The sequence below is a fragment of the Glycine soja genome, chromosome 3 (genome assembly GCF_004193775.1).
Source record: "Glycine soja cultivar W05 chromosome 3, ASM419377v2, whole genome shotgun sequence".
NCBI classification, from domain to species: domain Eukaryota; kingdom Viridiplantae; phylum Streptophyta; class Magnoliopsida; order Fabales; family Fabaceae; genus Glycine; species Glycine soja.
In genome coordinates this window covers 43,887,568-43,912,519 of record NC_041004.1, presented here as the reverse complement: position 1 = coordinate 43,912,519, position 24,952 = coordinate 43,887,568, and the positions used below count along the sequence as shown (strand labels likewise).

Below are 24,952 nucleotides of genomic sequence, written 5' to 3'. Positions count from 1 at the left end.
GTAGTTCATAATAGAGCCTGAGTTAAATAAGACTGAAGGCAGTAAATGTAAATTCAAAATCTGGGTATATTCATCAACATTAGGTGACGTACCAAAAGTATTTTAGATCCTTATCTTACCTCTTCAAAAATGCAGCCCATACAAATAATAATGAAGAAACATTAAAAAAAAAATTAAAGCCGATAAAAGCATTAAAAATTAAAATATGAACATGTAAAACCACAAGACAAAAATTTGTTATTAATTTAATTAATCATTTTTCTTTATCTTAGAGAATTAATTAGCCGAGTAATTTAGTAGTAGAAATGTTACCGAGGCAAACAAATCAATTCAATTGGGCTTAGGCATTTCAAGAACAGTAAAGCCATAACAAGAAAAGAATTAACACAAGTAATTTCGCAACAATGATGATATCCATACAAAACAAAGACAAACACCAGCAAAAATAACGGAATGTTATAATTTCATATACTCAAATAAAAACTAATGGACTATAGAAAACATATAAACTCAAAACTCGTCAAAACTACTTTAGAACAGTAACTCAGAATGCCAGCCCCAAAAATTCTATCAACCAATATCAGAATATGTGGATCACTTCTTGGATTTCTTTGGTGCTCTGCAATAAAAGATTTTCAATTAGACAACACATAGACCAAAGTAAATCCCCACACCAGCATAAATTATAATACTCACTGGGCTGGCTGTGATGCTGGAGCAGCTGGAGCACTGGATGCGGCTGATACTTTTTCTCCAGGACCCTAAACATTTTACAAAGGGCAAGGGACAATGGTCAAATTCTTCATTTCCAATTTCAGCAAAAATACTTGTTAATGCATTTGATCCCCAAGTGCAACAACCAAGAAAACACAAATTCACTACATTTGCATGTAAATAGTTTCTCAATACGGCATGAAACTCACTTGGGCCAATCGCTCCTCCCTCCGAGCAATTTTCCTTTCTCTGCTGGCCTTGTTCTTGGCACGTTTGGCCTCAAACTGGTCGGACAAGGTCTTCTCTCTTGCCTTCTCAGCTTTGGACTTATGAATGCTCTCCATTAAAACTCTCTTGTTCTTGAAAACATTACCCTTAACCTTCATGTACATGTCATGATACATGTGCTTGTCAATCTTCTTAGATTCCCTGTACTTGCGAAGCAAGCGTCTGAGCACACGCATTCTCCTCATCCATAGAATTTTAGTGGGAAGCCTTGCCTCCCTTGTACCCTTACGCTTACCTAGTAGCAATCAGGCAAACGATATAAGTAAACAGGCATTTCCACCCAATGCCCACCCCTAAATATTTCATATAATAAACATACATTTAACAAATCAATTACATTGACCAATCAAAATGGCAAACACGGAAATATCATAGCAATTTCATAATCAATAGAGAATACATAATTGCCAAACGAGACTAGGAACATAATAAAGTATAAGATTACATTACAAACTAAGGGACCGTTTGCATAAATAAATAGCTTAATTAAAATCTCATTGAAGTACTTAATATGTAAGCACTATATATAAATTGGTTTTATAAGAAATACTGTATAGCTTTTTTTCTGAAAAGAGCTTATAGACATCACAACCTATTTCATAGACTACCTCAAACAATAACAAAAGTGGTTACATCATATATAAGTCCGAATAAACTTTAAACAAGTACTTCCAAACAAAGCCTAACTTGGATTGAATCCCCAAAACATGAGATAGAATCGGATTCACACTAGGGTAAATAGGGTTGGTAATAAAAATACCGTATCCAGAGTGACGTCCTTTCCTCTTGGCTTCCTTCATTCGACGAGCACGTGAGCGAGAGTGAATCTTGGTGGGCTTCCTGATGATAAACCCATCCTTAACCAGCTTCCTTATGTTTTGGCCTGAAAAACAAAAACCCCAAGTTTTTGAAAACAAAAACATACAGAACATTGTAAACCTATGCAACCATTGGAAGAAAAAAAAAAACAATAACAATTGACAGTAAGAGATAAAGTTCAGTGATATCGGATTCGCAAACTACGCGTACAATAGCTCGCGTTTGCATTTCCATATATTCTCGCAGACGCTCAAAAACACCGAAGAGGTTCAGATCCTATGAAAACTAGACGGAAAACAGTGAAACATAAATCATAATCGTAATGAAATAAAAATACGGAGACGGAGTGCGTACGAGAATTGGCCATGGAGATTTCGTTGACTTCATTGGGGTCAAGCCAAACCTTTCCTCTGCCACACTTGAGCACGCTCGCGGCGAGCCGCTTCTGCAGTTTCAGCGAAACCATTTCTCCTGCAACTGACGGTGAAGCTAAGCTTATCGCGGTATGTGAAGGGGAAGCACTATATAGCCCCTAGGGTTTGGATTAAAGTGGCGATGTTGGGTTAATGCGATGGACTATTAATCGGCCCGTTCACTGTTTCTGTGTTTAAATGGCCCAGTTTAGGGGGACTATTCACACTTCTTTTTGTTATTTGCATCCCCCGAAATGCTTTTGCATTTTTTTGTATTTATCAAAATGTCTTTTAAAAAAACTAGTTTGTGTAACGTAAAATTATACATAAAGTACTTTTTATTGTGTATGATACAAAGTGGAAATTAGTTTTCATTGTGTATTTAATTTATTTTTTATTTGTGTTTAATATTTATATTTATTCAATAATTTAATTAGTAAAAAATAATATTCTGATATATATATTTCTTAATTTTCATTTTTGTGTATAATAAACATTTATTATTAATATAAAAAATTTACATTCTCACTTGATCATAAATTACATTTAATATAATTTTAGTTGGGAAAATGGAATGAATGAGTGAGAAATGAGAAAAGAGGAGCAGCAGGGGGAGGTTAAGGTTGAGGGTGAGAACATTCGTTGGACCAGACATGCTTTTGCACTTCCCTCTTGTTACTTGTTACCCTCAGAAATCAAATTTGCCTTTTACCACGCGTGCCTACCAACCAGTAGTAGTACAGACCTCTCTATACTTCATATTCTAGCCCAATCAGGAAGGGAACATTTTTTATTTTTTGTCCACCAATCAAAATATTCGTATATTATGCCTACAGATAAAATAAAAACTCTGAATTGCGAAATATTTAAATTTTGTTTTCCAAGAGATTATATGAGCATTGAGTACGATTTATTTTTTACTTTACTAATATTAATAGCATGTCTAATTATATTCATGAAAATCTATATTTGCAAAAAAGGTCAAATAATATATATATATATATATATATATATATATATATTAATTTTAGTCTAGTTGTTCATGCAACTGATTAACAACTAGAATTAGAAACCAAAAAAAAAAATTGATATTAATCGATCATCATAATAGATTTTTTTTCTTACACATACATGGGTTTAAGCCTGCCAGTTGATCTAATTCCATTTTGACAATGTAAGTATATGCACTTAATGTTTTGAGCTGTTTTAACCTAATTAGTTGCTTTGAGTTCGATTCTTAATATTATACTACTACTTTAAAATTCAATAAATTGACATTTATCGTCCTTAATTATTTTATGTGGGCTAGTGAATCAAATCTAAGAAAGTCGGCATGCATATACTACATATGAGAATCTTGGAAATTAAACAACGTGATTTACCGGCATTCTTCTTCCAGTTTCAATGCGTTTCTAAAGATTTTCGTATAAATTTAATAGATAAATTCAAATGTAATATTAAATTACAAAACGACATATTAATAGTGCATTGTCTATAAATTAACAAAATGTTAGCAATATTTTCTTTTTACGGGATCAATGTTCTATGATTTAGTACATCTAAATTAAACCAAGAATACTGATTTTATTCAATTATTTAATTCTCGTAACCTTTTTGCAGTCAGAAGTCAAATAATTGTGACAGAACTTGGTATTAAGAGAAGAATTAAATTAACAAGAGCGAGGATGCACAAGCGGTCCAGATGAAAACTTATTATGGTAAAAATGCTCAACCCTAGTTATTAAGTTTTTAACAATTAATAATATACCACATTTATATAGTGTAGGAAAAATTATAGCGACTGAGACAAGTGATAATTAAAAAGTAGCACAAAGCTCCACCATAAGCAAAAGCAGATTTATATATATATATATATATATATATATATATATATATATATATATATATATATATATATATATATATAAACCAGCCAGCACATCGTGGGCACAATCCATGTCGATTCTGCGAAATTGAACAGGTCATCAACCAGCTGTGACTGTGACTTTGAACAAGAAATTAAGGCTGCTGATGTGTGACATTTCTGCATGGAGTTGAAAGTTGAAACACATTATTTTCATCCAAGTTAGTTTATCATTCTTTATTTTATTTTTACGGTAAGAGTATGTTTGGATCAGTTTTTACACCATTTTAGGACTAAGTTACTCTGTCCTAAGTGATTTCAATACTTCACAATTCACATTGCCATTTTACGTTTTAAAATGATTACTTGCTAGTGTTTGCATCAAGTTTAAATTCAAGTTCGGTACTATTATCTCTCAATATTTTGTCACATGTATGATCTAAATATTATCAAATTTTCAGTTTCGAGTTCATGGTTTTCAAAGACAAAGATTTAGTAAAAAATCCAATATTTATGAAAATAACAAAGGACTCATAATTTTCGTATCTGAAATTTGTGTATAGAATTTATGTACTAGAATGGTTAAAAGAGAACATATATACAGTTTATAATAAATTTTGTAAAAATTTCTTAACATAAATATATATTTTTGGTCCAAGAATCATAAAATAAATACCTTAATTCTAGTTTTATTTTTTTTAATGGGTCAAAGATTAAACAGTATAAATACCCGAAGACATGCAAGCCCATAGGCCGAAAAATAAGGGCAAGGGAATGCACAAGCCCAAATATCAACAATGTTACAGTACTGACTACTGACAAATAGTCAACACATTCTTACATTCATAACCAAGCATGATATCTGAAATAATTGTAATTTTATATATGTTGTGAAAGTTGGTAGCATGTATTGGGTCGCCTTAAAATAAAGCTGTAAAATAAAGTTGGTAGAATGAATTCAATATGGTTTGGCAGCTATATCTTAAAATGAAATATTGAATTCATACACTAACAATTCCATTTTCATTTAAATTCATCCCTGTTTTGTTTAAGAACAAAATACTTTTGACAAAAAAGAAAACTAAGGCAATTCTTTTTATTTTAAGAAAATCAAGGAACGAATTTTTTTGTTGTTGGCCTGATTAAGGCTTTGAATATATAACTGTATTATTCCTTACGTTGTAATTTATTTATTTTAGTTTCTTAATTTACTAACGAGATAAATTGTTTTTGTGAGAAGCTTTCAACCAATGTATTGTTTCAAATGAAGATATGTTACATATTAGCCCCTAATTCTGCTAATCACATAAAATGTTGATATTGCATGTGAGAAGTTTTCGTCTAAATAATTATTACGTGTGCTACTTAGAAAAACTTGGGCAATATGAGCCAGAAGACAGGTACGTAATAACGGATCGGTGTATGACTCTTCTCATTCTCTCTCTAGTGCAGGTACACAAGGCAGGATTAAGTAGCTTGATTTTATTAGTCGATGGTTATGCTAGAAGAACAAGCTAGAATTGGGGAGAGTTAATAAGAACAAATCGTGGCTGATATGCAAGCACGTGTCACGCAAGGGTGAATTCACGGATCATTCTTGTTGACGTGTGGGTGGCCTAAGTAACGAATCTGGACAAAACGAACAAGCCCGCTTCTGTCTCTCATGTTTCTCTCACTCTCATTCTCTACGATAAAACCTCCTTTTTAAGATCAACTTCATCCCTAGGTATAGTGTCGCTTGCACTTTCAAGAAACAAAGGAACAAGAAAAGGTTAAGCAACAAAAAGATAAACATGGAGGACAAAAGGACCGCAATCACAAATAACCAAGCAAGGAAGAAAATCCACCCATTAATTAGAAGCTTAAGCATTGGCGGCGAAGGTGGGATTGCGGGGCTTGTTGTGTTCGGTGGAGCCTTGGCCATTGCGGGTTTCATGGCAGTTGCTTCTTTTGCGAGCAACAAAAATAAGGCAAAGGACACTCATGATGATCACCAACCACCTAAGCCTAAACCTAAACCCCAACAATTGTTATTGGAGGAACACATTTGTAAGAGTGAAGAAGATCATGACACAACCCAAAGTCTCACCTCTCTTATTCAACACGGGGATTCCACATGGTATGCTACGTAAACTTATTATAACATACTTTATTTGTTCAAGAATTTTTATTTCTATTTACCTATTTTTTATCACATTAATTATATTTTTATTTTTATAATTAATTAAATTACACATACATTATGAAATAACTTATAAGAGAAAGAAATTAACCATAAAAGAGAAAGAGGTAAATTTACGACTGTTTTATTAGAATATTTATTTTTATTATAGGTTAAATTAGATTTTTAATCCTTTTATTGTTTAGATTTAATTTAGTCTTTCATTTTAAATGATAAGAAATTATATTCTGTGATGAGTCAAAATTATCACAATTTTAAATCGTCAAATTGAATTTTTGCGACTATTTTATTAGGATATTTATTTTTATTATAGGTTGAATTAGATATTTAATCCTTTAATTTGGTGATCTTTCAATAGATTTAATTTGATCAATGATAAAAAATTATATTTTGGGACTATTAAAAAAAATCATCATTGTGATTTTAAATTGTCAAATTGAATTAATATTCAATTTAAAAAATTAGAAGATTAAATTAAATCTAAATAATAAATTAAAAGAAAAAAAATAATTTAACCTTTATTATATTTCTGGATTTTTACCGAATGACCTTAAAAAAACAGATATAATTTATTTATTAGGAGCATTTCCTTGTTCATATATGTTCATGTCTTTGTGTGTGTTACTGCAGCTGTTGGGCATCCAATATGAGCAAAACCCAAGTTAGTGATTCTTCCGAGTCGTTATCCGTTCAATCCTTGATTTTGGTAATTCATCCTTCCTTTTTATTAATGTAAATGCATGAGTTTGTGTATGGTCTTTAACTTGTTACAAATAACTTGGATATATGTTAAGGAGGAGAAAAATGAGCTTAAAGCAAGAAGTGTAGAGGAGAGCCCAACCGACTTTCACCATCAGGAAATTGTGTTTTCTGACTCTTCGCACCCAGAAAGCGCGGCATCGTCGAACGAAGGTGGGGTTGCGGAAGAATGCATGATGTCATTGCTTAACAGCCCCAGTGGCCAGGATGAAGAACCTCAAGATGACTCAACATCCTCGGAAACAGAAACAGTAACCGAGGACGATGACATTAAGGATGATGACGACGACGATGATGAGATGCTGTCCGATGATGTTTCAGAGATTGGCGAACAAGATGGCTCAAAAGTGGCAACAGGGACTACCTCCATGGAGCCAGTTTGGCCTGAGGAGCTGATACAGCATGCAAAGCAAAAATTCAAAGGAGACAGCCATGTTTGCTCCGATTCTGAAGTGGATGGCTCCGATGACTTGGACGAGGCTATGATGACTGTGGCAAACCAAGCAACTATGAACCAAAATCTAAACTTCTTTATGGTGCCCAATAATCAACCATTAACCACCTGGGTTTTTCCCTTCCTGTTGCTAGCGCTGCTGTTGATCTTAGTTCTACTCACTCGTCGCCCACAAGAATCATTTTATGTCCTAGACGAGGGTACTACAGTAGTGAAGCGAATTTAGAGGATCAAATGTTCAATTTTTTTTTTCTTCTTTCCTATGAGTTTGGAAATGGCCGGCATTGCCATTCTCACGTTTACTGAAACCATATACGTTGTGGATTATGATATATGGAGATGAGAATGCTACAACTTACTTTTTAAATACAATTTTTTATTTTTCTATCGTTTATTTGATTAAAATACACTGATAATATATATTTTCTATACTAAACTAATGGTAAATCATTTTATTCATAATTGTTTTAAAAATACACCTAACATAAATTAATTATTGGTGCAAAAAAGTATACATTAATAATGAATAAACTATATTTAAAATTTATGAAATTTAAGTCCCACTTTAAATTTCCTAAGCTTTAATAATAAAATTCATGAATCCTAATGAATTTCTATCAACGACAAAGAGTGTACTAAAAAAGGTCATTAACATTTTTAATGGGAATAAATCTATTTTGAGAATCCATATATCAATCAATTAAAAATTTAAAAGTCATTCTTTTACATAAGAGAAAAAAGTATTTTTTTTTTAAAAGACAAAAAAGAAAAATAAAATCAGAATGCGTTTACTGGTCCTGCCTATTACGAATGCCAGTATTATTAGCATTTTCCAAAGGTAGAAATGGAAGACTTGAAAGTTGAAACTGGCCAGGGAAAGTGACAATTTGTAATAAGAGACCCCTAGCAATCTCCTTGGATAAATGCTTAGTTTCTGCACAACTACTTTACATTGTATACTTCTTTATCCTATCACTCTTTTCTATATACAGTGCCTTGAGTTTCGAGTCTTTTGACTCAATAGGTTGCTGCCGGATTATTTGGTTAGAAGTTCGAACAAATATATGAGAACTATACCATAAACAAAATTTAGCCACATAAATGCCTACGCTGCTGCGGACAAAACTTAATTCCCTGGTGTTGGGCAAACTGTAGTAGACGCCAAGAGCCACTGCAATCGAATCAACTAGCATTCGAGAACGCCACGGTCTTCCATCAAGCTTGGCCAGCTGCAACCGGTAGACCATCCCAAAACACCCAATATCAGATCTACTTTAGAGCAAGCAGTGACCTGAACAATAAATTATTTGTGAGTTGACAAAGAACACATTTGATGAAACAATTCATAATGAGCGTTTTCAGACATGATACAGTACCAAATTTTCCAAATTTCCTTCTACGTGAAATACCATAACAGCCATTCCCCTTCCTCCATCAATCTCAGCCTGGTCATTTAATAAGTCAAAGTGTTACTGATATGCCGAAAGTAGACCCATACTAATATAATGTCAAGACGTCTTATTTGAGTACTGTATAATAGGTTGGATTTTGGTTTAACCACTCACCACACAAGAACATATGGCTATGCCTGCAGTGGCCAATGCTGTAGTGACCTCAGCCATCATGCCTGCAATAATTATTAACTGGGTTACAAGATGGTGGAATAACGTTTGATACTGTGTCAGAGAGATGAGTCATCAGCCAGACATTTAACGAAACACTACTAGATATTCATTTTACCATCCCATCTCCAAGCCAAATTCTGACCCAATGGGTTTCACCCAGATATCACTCTACTCTTATATTAGATCGGAAAAATACAGTTACCACAATGTTCATGGGCCACAAGGTGCAAAGCATCCATTTTACAGGCACGGATAATCAGTAAAAGCTAATAGATTAACATGCATCTTATGTTGACAATGTATTATTATGATTACCAACCTGCATACCATATCCTCTATCAACAATGTTCACTTGAATTTTGCACATCCAAGCAAAAGCAGATTTAATCAATGTTATTCAGAAGAGCAAGCTTACCTTTTCGGTCTATACATACTACAGATAACCATTGGATGGAGTGCCCTTCCATATTGTGCCAAGAAGCAATTTTCTGGGCTTGCCAACTTTCTAAACCTGGCAGGACTTCCTTATATCTTGGAATGTTAACTTGAATCATCTTTGCGACAAGGTTTCCCTGCAGTAGCATCTCCCCTTTGCCGTTGAAACTTTCATGCTGCACATGCTTATTATGTTTTCCATTGACCTTAGGGATCCAAGCACTTCCATTGTTACTTTGGAGGACAGTCTCACTTCTTCCCGAAGTTGATATTTCGGCTCCATTCACAAACATTTTACCCCACGTATATTTAGAGCCACTGGAACCTTTTGACACTTCTTCAGATTCACTATCCCCGTCAGAATCAGTGACAAAGTCATTGACTGCTTCCGTAGTGATATCAGCAGCAGAGCGTGCAGCTTGCTCCCTCAGAAACTACACATAATATAAAATGTTTATTTATTTAAAGCAAAACCTTTTCAGGGTTAAGCCATCATATGAAATCCTACCTTCATTATTTTATGTCTTGCACTACGTGTTTTAGCATGTTGCAGCCACTGCTTATGCCTCTGAAAAGCTGATTTGGTGGAAAGTGCCTAGAAATAAAGTTAATATTATGAGCTCCGGCGAAGTCAAAGGCAAATATATAAGGTAACTGTAACTAACCATTTATGTATCTATAAGCAAAAACATTTTCCTTAAATAACAAAGGGTGAAAAGAATTTATTATTGTCATAGAAGAAACATACAAATTATTATGAAGGGGAAAACATCAAACATGTTGAAATTTTAGGATTTATTAAGAGAGGAAGAGAGAGAAAAGGAATACTCAATAAAGGGAGATTATATCAATATGCTGTAAAATAGTGTGTAACAAAATATTAACCCAATAATCTTATTTATATTGATAATTAGGTCAAATATTAGCATGATATTAGGTGTACAAGCCTGAGCCCTCTATTGCAACAACACTACTAATCAAAATTGATTCCTCAATGATTTGAGCATCATAAGGAAACATAATAAAAAATTTAAGAACTTCTAAGAAAGCTCCCTCAATGGGATGAATAATTGTTTCACAAGATATTGCAAATATATTATGATGATATGCTAGGATATTCTAACAAAACAAAAAACATTTGTGTAAACATGCAAAACATTTGATAGCACACACTTAGATCATAAATCTGACAATTCAATAAACAAAGTATCTTCCTAATATCACCATTGCAAAGTAAATTTATATTTTCAAAACGTAATGACTTTCCAATTACATCAAACCTATAAAAAAAACAGACACATAGGATGAGTTGAACAATACTGACATTATATGTGATTATCTCCACAACTTCTGCATTTGCAAGTACATGAGCGGGAGAAACAAGATTTCCATTGACCTGCATTTACACCAAAGGCTTCTAATATTTCAATAATACAAACATTTTATTTTATGTGTCTCTGACTGACATCTGACACTTGATTCTATTAGCATGCAAATGTGACGAGTGATACCTTTGCAGCTACCATCTTGTTGCCTATTTCAGTGTGTATCATATAAGCGTAGTCAATGACAGTAGCACCCTGAGGAAGATTCTTAATCTGCATATAATGTGACAAAAAATCATCAAGAAAAGGCAGATAGTATTGAAATACATGTTCTAAAATTGTCTTCTTCAATCAACTGAAGGGGGAAAAAATAGTCATGGTATATGACAGACCAATCCTTACCTCTCCCCTTGGTGTGAACACAAAGACACGACTGCCCAGCAGATCTCTTGTAATAGTGTCGACAAATTCCCTAGAACTCATGTTGCCAACAAACTCTTCTTGCCACTCTCTAATTGCATTGAGCCAGCCAATCTGTAGGAAATGAAAATACTTCATTCATGAAGTCAGGCATCAAGATTTTTTTTAATGCAAAGCGAATGTTACCACTAGGCCAACAGACTAGTGACAACAAACTTGAGTAATGGCTACACCAAAATCTCTCTTTAAAGTTTAAAAGATTATTTCTATCATAGTCTATCAGGGACAGATAATTTACTCTGAGTGCAATATTGGCATTGTTCAGACAAACTGTCTTCCCTCTTGAGCTTTTACTACTTGGTGTTGCACTTCCAACCAAGCCTGTGACAAATTCTCTCCCACTATAATGAGCAGCAATGCCCCTCTCAGCTATCAAATCCATTTCTTCTGTTCTAATCTGCAAAGAGTATGACATACTAATAAGGAAAACATATGATTAACTTTATTTGGATCAGCTAGGGCTCTATAAACAATTAGTTGGTGAAAATGGAACATGCAGAAGTAAAATTTGAAAAAAGCAACAACCAAAAAAGTACCTGGACTTCTAGCCTAAACATGCTCTCATACAAAAATGGAATCACAGTGGTCTGAAGACTCTGGTAGCCATTTGGTTTAGGGGTTGCAATATAATCCTTCACCTAAAACAAAACAAACCAAATATTCCACACCAGTCAATGAAAATTTATGTCTCTTAAAACTAACACTTTCTACTCTCAAATATAATAGAAAATAACATACGTACAGATCTAGGAATAGGGGTCCAGATTCCATGGATCAACCCCAGAACATGATAGCAAATCTGCAGAAAACACAAGAGAGAAATGTTTTCTGATATACCGGGTAAAAAAGGGGAGAAAAACAGCCATATCTTTGACCATGATAAGTAGTTACCTGCTGTGGATTGCATAAAGGCCCAACCCCAATGCATTGCTTCGGTTTAATAATAATACGAAGCTGGTTACAATAAACAGTTGGTTTTCAACATACAAACTTAAAAATTCATCCAAAATCTTTATAACACACTAAGCATTCCAAGGTATATATCAAAGCAAACCTGTGCAATTTGGTTAATCTCATTGATTGAACTTTTTGATTTGAGAACAGCTTTATAGATACTGCAAATGATCAGCAATATTTCTTAAGGAATAGCCAGAAAAGAACATCTAATAACAGAACAATGTATGCATCAAGTATGTAGAAAAACTTTGTGATATATAGTATAGAAAAACTATGACGTGTAAAATGTACATGATGTCAAACACATCAACCAACATGAACAGTTGGATAAACAAAAATTGACATTGAGATTTGGGGCTTAACCTGTAAGGCTCTTTACATACAGCACGAACTTCTGTTTTAACAGTTAGAAGGTCTAAGAATTGATCATCTTGGATTTTCTTCATCAACATTTTGTTTGCCTATCAAGAAAGGGAGAACAAAGAAGCTTAATCAAAGGACTACAGTGACACAGTATCATCTGGAAGAAAAGGTTCAATAAATGAACATACAGAAAGATGGCAAGCAGTTATAATACTTGTCTATTCAAACACCAATTTAAGATAGACAGACCAGCATTACCTCCAGAAGTTCTTTCTCATGTTCTTTGTATAGCTCTGCTACTCTTCTCTTCACCTTAGCATAGTCTTCCGCATTTGTGTACATAAATGATAGATTTTCTAGTTCTGACTGCATCGTCAAAAAAGCAGAACTATGATATGTCTAATTTCCCTCATAGGATGAAATATAGGTATATTACTATAAACTTCAAAGTATTTCAATCCTGAGTTCTACTTTAAATATGTGGACTCATGGCATTACAGGAAAAAAAAAACACGAATGATAGTCCTTATTGATTTCTTAATTATAGGATACCTTTATTTGATACATCCCAAGCAACTTTGCCAAAGGAGCAAATACCTGCAATGTCTCCATCGCAATGCTAGTCTGTACAAATATTAATATTAATGTTAGGAACACGATTTAGGAGCTAGGCTTATCATACACTCAATCCATTTGATATCACATCTAACAAGATAAAACAACAATACTACTATAAGTCTATAACCAATAATGGTTGGTTTCAGTAGAAGTGGACTATGACCCCTGGCAAAGTCTACCCGCAATGTCAGGGTTTTAAGTCCTGCAACTATTGACCCATTGCCCTGGAGAGGGCCTTACCCAACCACCACCCCAGGGCCAAGTATGGGTCTTATAGCCGCCTATGAGGAATCCAATAAAAAAAAATGATGATATTGCTATAACATTTAAGACATAAATGCCTTGGGCGTATTCAGTACCATTCACATTATGTTGCCCTTTTAGAAAATTCAATGACAATAACAGAATGTAGTAAAGGCCACTCAGAAAAAGATAGTTCCTCATGAACAATGAAATTTACTTTTTAGTTTCAAGACATTGAAAATTAATAAGATTGGACTAAATGAATTTATCAATCTCAGTTTCAGAGTCAGATTCATTTTGCTAATAAGCCAATATTTCTATCAAAATCCCTAACTTTACTTGATTGCATAGTCCTTTTGGCAAGTGAATGTATCTTTTCAAGTTAGATCTTCATCTGAAAATTGCATCTATCTTTTTTTTAAAAGGAAGGTCCAAGCATCTATCTCTCATTATAGAAGTCACAACTCGCAAATTTTGATAGGGACCCACCTATTTAATGTTTTGTAGAGAGAAATCAACTAAATTACATGAGAAGATTCATTCCCTTTTTCTATTATCTCATAGTAAAAGGATTGCATGGCCATAATAGTTTCCTTCCTTTGGGCAAAACAGAAAAAAGTCACCCAGTTATTATTCAAATCAGCGGCCCTAACCTGTTTATGAGGAGGCATATGTGATAGCGTGCGCATGTTATGCAACCTATCTGCCAATTTGACAATTATAACACGAACCTGAAATGAGACATTTGTTATTTGTCAAACCGCTTTCAACAAAGAATGCATTGGGAATGGGAATAGACAAGAATCTATTATGAAAAAGAGGTCACCTCCTCAGTCATAGCCAGAAACATTTGCCGAAGATCTTCTGCTTTCACATCTTGCACAGAATCATTTTCATTCTTATACTTCAACTTTCCCAGTTTCGACACCTAGTTAGGATTTAGAATGTAGCATGCGCCAAATTTATTTGGTAAGTTTATGAATATGGAACCAATGCTATTGAGGATTTTAGATTTGCAGTAATTTCAATTTAAAATTCAAGAATAATAAGTACCTTGGTCTCTCCTTCCACAATGTGTCGCACAGTAGCACCAAATTCCTCCTCTATCCTCTCAAAAGTAACGACATTTGTATCCTCAACTGTATCATGAAGTAATCCAGCAGCAATCGACTCCCAGTCAAGTTCCTAGACAAATGGTTGGATCCATCATAAATATTGATTTGTTATACGCACTTAAGTAAATTTGGCAAAAAGGGAAGCATTTCTTCATGACTCACAAGTTCTCCCAGAATACGTGCAACCTCGACTGGGTGAATGATGAAGGGTTCACCACTGCGTCTTTTCTGACCATCATGAGCTTTAAACGCCAACTGTAACAACCAGGAATAAAACAGAAACAAAACAAAAAAATAAATAAATCCAACTATGTTCAGGAGATGATTTTGCCAGAAAGAGCATGCTAAGATTGCTTCTTGAGGTAATCAACTCACCATAAAAGCATTGTAGACTAACTCCAGTTCTTTAGGAGACAGGTATGAGATAACAGGTGTAAGATCCTGAGGCAATCAGATGATAGGTAGTACAGTACGACTCAGAGACTAGCAAAGAGGATGTTCCCATTCACAGAATTATAATCAACAATAGACATGATTCCATAAAATTGACTACTGTACCTCCCACAAACTTTCCGCAGAAAACTCAGTGACAGCATCCGGGGCCAAAGAACAACACAATTGCCATCTCCTAGGAGCATTTTGAGACAACATAGATCTAGAGCATCCTTCAAAAAGTACGATATCAATTGGTTCATCACGACATGAACCATCTACACTAAAGGTTTCACACCCCTGTCAATTTCGCGAGATTAACAGGTAATCTAATTAGTAATAAAAACATCCGTTGCAACCATATTGATTCAATATTAATAGAAATGAAAATGATCAATCAAATACTCTCATACCAATAACAAGCATCCCTAACAGCCAAATGTAAGTCAAAAAATTGAAAGCATTCACACTTCGAAACGCCAAGGGAAACATAAAAAACTTACAAAATTATACCGGTTCCTTCGTCCGTTGCGCCCATTCGACAAGTCCGAACACTGATGAGGATGAGCAGTGCTGGCAAGAAAGCCAGTGAGAACCCTCGGAGCTTTCCACGCGGACGATAGAAGACTACAGTCGAATCTTCCATTTCCATCCCCTCTCCACAGCTTGCACGCGTTCACGCATTCTAGAGAAACTGCAGCAGCAGCATAATTCATACACACCTTCACTCAGAAAACCACACTCGCAAAACTCTTCCACTCAAAAGAAACGACAACAGCGAATGAACCAAACGACATAAACAACATTCAGCAGTAAAATTCAACACTCAGCGGTTGGTGGCGCGTGAATTTGCGCGGGGAGAAAAAAAAATCTGAAGCGCGTTAATAGAGAGGAAACTATGCATTACGCAAATTAGTGGAGCCTTGGTTTGCATTTATTTTTTTAGGGCAACGAAGGCACGAGCGGAGTTTTAAGGAAGGTTTAGTAGACGTACCAGATAAGGAGGATGCAGAGGCCATGTTTTATTGGAAGAGAGCAATCTCATTGAATCTTGAATCCCTGAAGCATGCGGAATCGGAAGCAGCGAGCGAATGATAGGCTCATTGAGGTTTTGGATTGAGAGGGAATCGGAATTGGGGACTGAGAGTTGTGCAATGAACAAGAGCCAGCGATAACAAACACAGCTACGACGGGATATCGAGTTTAGCTGAGGCCACACAAATACCCTTTCCTAAAGATATTTTTCTCTTTCTCTTTCCCTTTTTTACATTTAATATTATTTTTCTTTTTTCTATTCAAAGAAAGGGGAGAAATTACTCCAAAATTCACTGATTATTGAATATTCAATAACATTAACTATTTGTTTATTTAGGTAAAAATTCATTAATAATTAATAATTAGGAGGCAAAATTGGAATAAAAACATTGATATTTTTATTGAAAATTGAAAACCTCAACCAATATGTTTTCTTAATATTAAAATGACAATCAATATAAAATAGAGGGAATATATTTTTTTAGACAAATTTGTTTAAGACGGTTACTGAGCACTAAATGCGTTCTACAAACCTATTCCTCTATTAAATCCAACTATCGTTCGATTGACATTTCACAGTAATTATATTATTTTTACCTCAATAAATTCACAACATTTATCAAAATAAACTACCAATGTTCAGTGTTTAAGAGTCACATTAGTTATCATTTAACTTTATAAGTGTATAATAATAATAATAATTAAAATATTTAAACTTAAAACTTGTACAAATTATTAAGTTCTTCACTGGTAGACTTTTTTTTCTGAGAAAAAGTTCTTCACTACTAGACTAGCTAACTCTAGTAAATTAAATTTGATGTCTGTCGAAAATAATAATATTTTTATCAAATGTTACCCAATTATTAATTGATGTTAGTTTGAGGGAAAAAAAGTATTAAAGGATGACAACTTTTTTTTTTGAGAGATTGCATTGTCGCCCAGACATCCATTGCCTTCCCAATTACGTTCATGAAATATTGTTTCTTTGGTCCCTCCACGCTCTAACCCTATGCTTGTCAAATAGAAAATGGGAGAAAAGAATGTAGAGAGGGAAAAAAGCATAGACAGCAAATAATTTTCTTTTGTTTGATTAGAGAAACCGAAAAAAAAAGAGAAATGAGAAATTGATTTTTAGAAGAAAAAAAATATTTTTTCTTTTTAATTTAAATTTTATTTTTTAGAAAAAAAAAGTCACGATAACATTTTCGTTTGCATTCAATTCATGAATGGTGTGCATGACTAGAAGTCAAATCAAAGGGAGATGAAGCCTAGGCTCCCAAAGAAGAAAAAAATGAATTAATTCAACATAATTCAAATCAAATCATATTAACACATGACAAATGGGGTGAGAAAAAATTAACATAGTTTGTTTTAGGCTATGTATAGGAGTTGGGTTTTGAAGAGTAGGATAAATATTTTTAATAAACATTTTCTAATTTAATAACTTTTTAAAATAAAAAAAATAGTTTTTCATTATTATCATATAATATATGATTTAATCCTTTTACTTTAAAAAAATATTTTTTTTCATGATGGAATATGAATACTCCATAACTAATGTCATAATAACAAAAAAAAACAAAAGAATATTTATTTTCCTTGCTTTCTCTTATTTTAAAATATAATTTTCAAATATTCGGTGAACGGAGGCCCAACATTTAAGAATATATCCACTAATCTAAAACCCATGAAGCCCACTCACTATCAAATTCTACTTGTGTTGAGCAAAGGGCATTTATACATTGCACATCCTATTTGGCATTCTACACCTCCCTAAAGACTTCAGCAGACAAAATACTCCCTTATTAGACATCCTCATTCCAGAAAGGTTATTTTTGAAATAGGATACCTTTCAGGAATAATTATTCAAGAATATAATTTTTTCATAGTAAGATTCTAAAATGATTATCCTATTTCAGAATAATTATTCTAGAATATGAAAATCTATATTTTGAAATAACTATTCAATCTTGGTGCAGTTGTGGCAGTACATGGACGATCCCCTCACTCCTCATATCAAGCACTTCCACGATATTTTCCTACAGTGCCTCCTCACGAACGCTTCCATTAACCCTAAGTCTGAATTGTCGCGATTAAATTTGTGATTACTCTCGCGGAAACAAGGGAGCGTGAGGGCGAAATGATGTAGGACAGAGTGTGAGGGAGAAGATCAAACCTTGCTAGTAAAAGAGTATTTCTTTTACCATTTGAAGCTTTTTGGAAGGTGTAAGATTCAAAGTGTAGGATACAAATGCCTAAGCAAAGAACCCCAAGAACTTTTGAAGCAGAAAATGTAGCCCATCTTCGGGCTCAATACTTAACGTTCCAACACTTTTGTGCAGTTTCGTATTAATATTTTTTTATTATTATTGAGGTATTAATAAATTACTTGTAGCGGACCGGGACCTGTGTATTGCATTTTTTTAAAGAAAACACAAAGATAAAAAAGAAAGTAAAAAAGTTAATATAAAAAAAAAACTTGAAATGATAACGATTGGACAATTTTTATAATATAATTCATAAGTGACAACTAACACGGGTAATCAGTTAATTTATTTTAAGAAAAAAAATATTTTTTTATTTATTAAAAGATTTTTCATTGAAAACTAATTATTTATCAAGATTAAATTTTTTAATATGTAGGAATAAAAAATAGGCATTAAAATATTTATTAAGATTAATCTCCTCACAAAGCATGTGCGAACGCATAAATATTTTTTTTCCCTTCCCGGTCTGGACATAAATATTGATTCGTAGACTAGCATTGCACACCATGGTGGCGACGAATACAAACTGAAACTCCGGAGATAAGAACGTTTTATAACTCGAATTTTATCGTATTTTGCAAACCAAGTGGAGACAAATATTGTGGATGAACCTCAACTTTATGGGCAAATTGATTTAAGGGTTTAATTTTTAATATTTTAATTATGGATCTTAATGTGTTTAATTCAATTTCTGAAACCTAGTTGTCACAGAAAAAAGAATATGTAAACTATAGACACTATAAAAACCAAATAGTATTACTGTTTTACACTATTGAGTATCCAAGAAAAAGATAGGTGACATATATGATGGATAGAAATACAAAAAGTAAATGGAATAAAAAATAAAATTAAAATTAAAATATTTGATTTAAGAGAAAAAAAAATACATATGGATGAATGAAAATGTGAGAAATATAATAAAAATAACTAGTGGATCTTCAACTTTAATTTTTTCTATTCTTTCATTTTTTTTTTCTCTATCAAACATGTTTACCTTTTTTATTTTTTCCCTACTTTTTTCTTTGCCTTCTTATTTATCCTTAACGATAAGGCCTCCTTATTTATCCTTCACGATAAGGTTAAAAATGGTTAAAATGAGTTTAAACCCATGGGTCAATCTTGTCCACTACACGTTAGGATTAGATCCAAAAAGAGAAAAAATTTTACACCTGATTCTAAAATTTGATCAATCCCTTCCTATCATTCAACCCACTCGGGTTGAATCCATGGTGGACTAGATTGACTCATTAATACACCTAAAAAATAACCTATCAATATTTTGTAATATTCTTTAAAGACTTTAAAGTTTTTTATTCATTTAATTAGAAATAGAGTAAAACATATTTTAAATACACTTTTAGTATTTTATAATATTGTTCAATATTATTTTATTTAGTTTTTTGTTTCAGACTATTTTTAAAAATTTCGTTATTATAATTCTAGATTTCTAACTTGTGATGATATGTGTTGTTGTGGTGTGTGAATAATGAAAAATTTAATTTAACTAGTATTTTTCTATTTTATTAAAAAATATAAAAAATTGATTTTTTGTTGAATTTTTTTTTAAATATTTTATATTTTAGGTGGGCTGGTGAGCCAACCTTTTTAACTCACAACACATGATGGGCTGGGCCAAATTACTTTTTTATATAATTAATTTTAAATGAGTGGAGTTGGATTGATCTGTTTAAGAGGTGGGTCGTGTCTAATGAGTCAGGTCAGTTCATCTTGACAATGATCAATTTTTTAAGAATTTACCAAATGAGAATAGTTTTTGAATTATCTATTAAACGAGGATAAATGGTATGAATGATTGCAATTTTTAAGTATTGAAGTTGTATACTTTAATTTTTTTAACGAACTTGTATAAATCATGATGACTTTTATTATTTTTTGTATAAAATTCCTTCCGACTTTGTAGCCATGTGTAACCCTATGACTTCAAAGTCATGTGTTGTTTGCGACTTTAAAGTTGTGCACTTTTGTATAAAATTCCTTCCGACTTTGTAGCCGTGTGTAACCCTACGACTTCAAAGTCATGTGTTGTTTGCGACTTTAAAGTTGTGCACTTTTGTATAAAATTCCTTCCGACTTTGTAGCCGTGTGTAACCCTACGACTTCAAAGTCATGTGTTGTTTGCGACTTTAAAGTTGTGCACTTATTTTATGCTTTTGTAACTTATTTTTTGCATGTTATAAATTATTATTTGTAGGTTATTTATTTGCAAGGGAATTATTATTTGTAGGTTTAAATTATTTTAATAAGTATGTTTATTTTTTTAGGATAATTGTATTAATTGTCAAAATTAATTAATAATAAAGAAGTTAGAGGACAATTCACAACTTTAAAATCATATGATGATTAATAATTTTAAAGTCATGTAGACTTATACGACTTTAATGCATTCAATTAAAAAATAAAAAAATAACAGAAATCATAAATTATTTTACAATTTCACTAAAATAAATTAAAAACAAAAATAAAAATCACACAAAACATATGACTTTTATACATAAAATTATACCATTTATACGACTTTCACATTTGATAAATAATTTAAAATCTGCCCCCATTTAATAATTTTTTTTTTTAAATTACCCCTTAATGACCAAAAAGCCAACAGATACACCATGAAACTACCCATGACTCAACAAAAGTTTCGTGACATTTTCACTTTGGTATCCATCACAGCATCACTCCAATTGTAAACAGCGACGTTTGGTTTGAAAATTATTAAATCGTCCAAGTGCTCTGAAAATTATATATCATGTCAATTTTAATGTATACCAACGACATATTAAATTTTTTAAAATTAATATAACTGTTTGTATATATATAGACAATTTATATAATGCTGGTTTTTACGTTTGGTTTCGTAACTATTTGTATAAATTTTTAAGATAAAATTATTTAATAAAAACTTATTAAATAGTCTAAAATAAATTGATGTAAATATAAGCTTTTTTTTAATTAGTTAGTTCTCATTGTTGTTGTTTTTAATAAAAAAAATATTAATAGAAAGATTTGAATTCACAATTTTTTTTCTCTTTTTTTCAAGCTTCAAATCAGTCTTATGTACATATAAGTCCACTCCTAAAAATACAAAATTCAAAGGTTATTTGATAATTTATAAACTATTTTGACTAACTAATAAATTAGTCTGAGCAAATTTGAAATTGACTTGGGGAAAATTCATAATATGCATGGTTAACTTATTCTGTTACGTGACCAAAATATCAAAACTTAAAATAAGAAAATACATTCACAGTACACAAATAAGATAAATTAAATGGATTAGTCAAAGTCAGAAATTAAATTATAGTAGCACAACAACTCAAGCTGGTCCCATCGATCTGTCTGGAAAACTCACGAACTGTCATAACTCTGAATAAACCTGCTACTGCTACTTGGCAATCTGTGTCTGAACAAGTGTTTTTGTTATTAAATTATTAATTATTAATTAAAATATAAAAAAAAATCTGCATGGTGAAAGAGACACGTGTCTTTTTTATTTTTTTTTGTCATCATGTGTTATCAGGTGTGTCGTATTCTTGTCTAGGAGAAGCACACGAGACGAATAAGTTAGGCATAACTTGAAGGAGTGTGATGCTTCCTGCTCTTGAAGAAGGAGGGGAGGGGACTAAGGAAAATTTGGTCTGAAACAACGATTTCGAGCGAGGCTCCCTCAAATTTTTTGGTCTGAAAGGCAAAAAATGAATGGAATAAACAAAAAGCCACACGTTCAATAGAGACCATATGGCAAAATAATTGCATAAGATTAACGTGGTTAAATTTGATTAGATGTCAACCGATTCTTTTGTTTCTTTTAGTGTCGGAATTATAATTTGTTAGTATGGATAAGATCCTTTTTTGTTGCATTATTATGAAGTTCTTTTTGACGATTATTATGTCCTAAAAATTAGGACAGCGTAACACTAGACATGGAATTTTGTAATGTTCATATTAGTTTTTTCAATATATAATTCTTACTATATGGAGTAGTATTGTTATTTTTAAGTGTGTATATAGTATTGTTGAACAATAAAAAAAAAACTAAATAAGAAGTACGATTTTTTTTATTATAAAAATATCACATAATTTATATTTAATTTTTTGTTTTAATTTTTTTTTATATAAAAACAATACAGTTTTTTTACTGTTTCTTATACATTATTTTAAAATAAAATAAACACGGATTTTATAATTAACAATAAAATAAAAAATATTTTCTGATACCAAATATTTTTTTTTAATACGGACCAAATACAACTTAAAATTGTTATTAGTTTTATAATGAACTAAGTGATAAGTATATAGTTTTATTAATGAACTTAAAAAGATTAAATTAACACTGACAGAAACTGAATTAGTGTGCATAGGAGTCAATTTAGGTTTTGGTAAAATATTTAAGTTAGTTTTTAATTTTTTTATTAGCTAAAAAATTCATTTCATTATTCAGTAAATAAGTTTTTTTTAATATTTTTTAAAATGTTATTTGAAATAATATTATTTAAAATATTAACTTTTAACTTTTATAATTTTTTTTATTTTTATTATTGATATATTTATTCATTTTCTTTATTATTTTTAAAAATAAATTATTATTTTATATTTTTCAATTACTTTAATCATTAATTTTACTGAATACTTCTTATTTAATAAGTCAAATTTTTAGTTACTAATTAATTTTTTAACTTTAAATTAGTTTTACCTGAAAATAATTTTTTTATGTATATGAAGTTATGAACTAATTTGAGAATCCGATACCCGTGTAGTACTAAATTATAGTATATTTTTAACCTGAAATTTAAAATGTCCTCTAGTCAAATCCCAGTGCATTAGTGTGTTGTTTATCTCAGAAACAGTAATCTGTGGTAGAAGTATGGCACACAGAATATCGAAGCTGATAGCAGCATGGGCAATTAGGCATATACCAAAGCAAATGGATAAGATCGTGATGCATATACCAGAAACAAGCATATCAGAGTCAACATAGTAGTAGTAGTGCCGAGTTCAATATGATATCATGAACGCATTGGATAAAGAAGCCGAAACACAAGCCAATTTTTCGGTGCGAGCCACAAACCAAACCAAATCATTCATTTGGTAATCATTAATCAATGCACCATAGCTACAAGCACAAGGTTTTATAAAAGTTTAGGATAAGATGTGGCCTTTTAGTTTTACTTTTTAAATTTTTTATTTGATAATTCGTGATAAAATATGGTTAAATAACTTATAGCAGATAGATTCATGAACGTCTATCAATTTATTCGGGTAGGTTGATGACTTAATGTGTATCTTTCTTATTTGAAGTTGAATATTGTCATACGGAATAACCCTGATTCCCCTTCCTAGGTTATCCTTATGACCTTATTAAGTAAATACATTATAAAGAGATTTTTTTTAACACGCACATAAAAACATATTTTAAAAGGACTTTTAATATGCTTAAATTTTAAAATATAATTTGTATTATAGTCCATGTATTATATATAATTCAAATTTACAATTTTAAATATATAAAGTGTATTATAATTTTATAATAAATAATTTAAATTATGATATCAAATTATTTTTAATTATTGGTAATTTAAAAATAAAGTATTGAAATTTAATTTAGAGATAAAGATAAAATATGATGGATTGAAAGAGGTAAACAATTAAAAATATATAAGTATATATGGATAAACATAAAAGGAAAAAAAATGCATTAAATTAGGGGTTGTAAAACAGGTCCAACCGGATCAATCAACCCATTAACCCACTTTTTTTATGGGTTAGGTTTAAGTTTCCAATCCGTTAACTTATTTTAACCCGACAAAAAACAATTTGAGGGAAGAGTTGGGACTAACTTGTTTTTAAAAAATTAATATCTATTTTGATATTTTTATATATATATAATTTTTATTTAAATAAATTATTATTCAAAATTTAATGTAATATATTTAATATTTATAAAATAATTTTTTTTAAATAATTAAAATATATTCATCATTTATATTTTTTTTTCTTTGATGGACCAATCTGTCAACTCAAACATATATGGGCTGGGCTGGGTCAATCTATTTTTTGGCGGATGAATTGACTCGTTTTGTCACTCCTAATTAAATGCATCTTTAAAGGAGATAGAAAAAATTATATTAAAAATACCTGATAAAAAAAAGAATGTGTAAATCTCATTTTTTTTTTTTAAAAATTGTATATTTTAATATTTTTTTGAAGGGTTGTATATTCTAATCTATAGTATACGAGTAAAATATGGTGTCTTTTAATTTTTTATATAACTAAAGTAACTTTAAAATAGCTTTCATACTCTATTGTCAAATTTTATACATGAGTTCATTTTTTTAAAGGAACACGAGTTGATTTAAAAATAATGTTGGTTTGTATTTTTTAAGTATAATCATATTTAATTTACACACTTTTATATTGATTAAAACTATCTTTAGTGAGTTTCTAATAATATTTTTTCCATATTCCTTAAAGGGACTAAGGATGTATAAGATTAGGATTTCAAAAAAATTTAAAAGATTTTTTTTTATAAAAAAATATTGTGGTATC

The 24,952-nt window shown here is 31.5% G+C and overlaps 3 protein-coding genes across 3 annotated transcripts; 1 reads left to right on the top strand and 2 right to left on the bottom strand.

Annotated features, from left to right (window-relative positions):
• Positions 1-347: 347 nt before the first annotated feature.
• On the bottom strand, positions 348-2,335 carry LOC114407396 (60S ribosomal protein L19-1). Its single transcript, XM_028370476.1, has 5 exons — positions 2,176-2,335; positions 1,763-1,885; positions 924-1,237; positions 697-761; positions 348-619 (listed from the first exon to the last, which is right to left on the bottom strand). The coding sequence occupies exons 1-5, from the start codon at positions 2,285-2,287 to the stop codon at positions 595-597; spliced, it is 639 nt and encodes a 212-aa protein (XP_028226277.1). The 5' UTR covers positions 2,288-2,335; the 3' UTR covers positions 348-594.
• Positions 2,336-5,769: 3,434 nt separating this feature from the next.
• LOC114407395 (nuclear polyadenylated RNA-binding protein 3-like) lies at positions 5,770-7,769 on the top strand. Its single transcript, XM_028370475.1, has 3 exons — positions 5,770-6,217; positions 6,911-6,986; positions 7,075-7,769. Exons 1-3 carry the CDS (start codon positions 5,892-5,894, stop codon positions 7,717-7,719), a joined length of 1,047 nt encoding a protein of 348 aa, XP_028226276.1. The 5' UTR covers positions 5,770-5,891; the 3' UTR covers positions 7,720-7,769.
• Positions 7,770-8,221: 452 nt separating this feature from the next.
• On the bottom strand, positions 8,222-16,288 carry LOC114407394 (putative GTP diphosphokinase RSH1, chloroplastic). Its single transcript, XM_028370474.1, has 24 exons — positions 16,081-16,288; positions 15,590-15,780; positions 15,213-15,386; positions 15,030-15,095; positions 14,817-14,909; positions 14,593-14,724; positions 14,366-14,467; positions 14,193-14,270; positions 13,231-13,302; positions 12,937-13,044; positions 12,679-12,776; positions 12,413-12,473; positions 12,250-12,312; positions 12,101-12,157; positions 11,895-11,996; positions 11,597-11,755; positions 11,281-11,412; positions 11,065-11,151; positions 10,878-10,949; positions 10,062-10,148; positions 9,534-9,987; positions 9,059-9,120; positions 8,870-8,938; positions 8,222-8,784 (listed from the first exon to the last, which is right to left on the bottom strand). The coding sequence occupies exons 1-24, from the start codon at positions 16,103-16,105 to the stop codon at positions 8,680-8,682; spliced, it is 2,649 nt and encodes an 882-aa protein (XP_028226275.1). The 5' UTR covers positions 16,106-16,288; the 3' UTR covers positions 8,222-8,679.
• Positions 16,289-24,952: the final 8,664 nt, after the last annotated feature.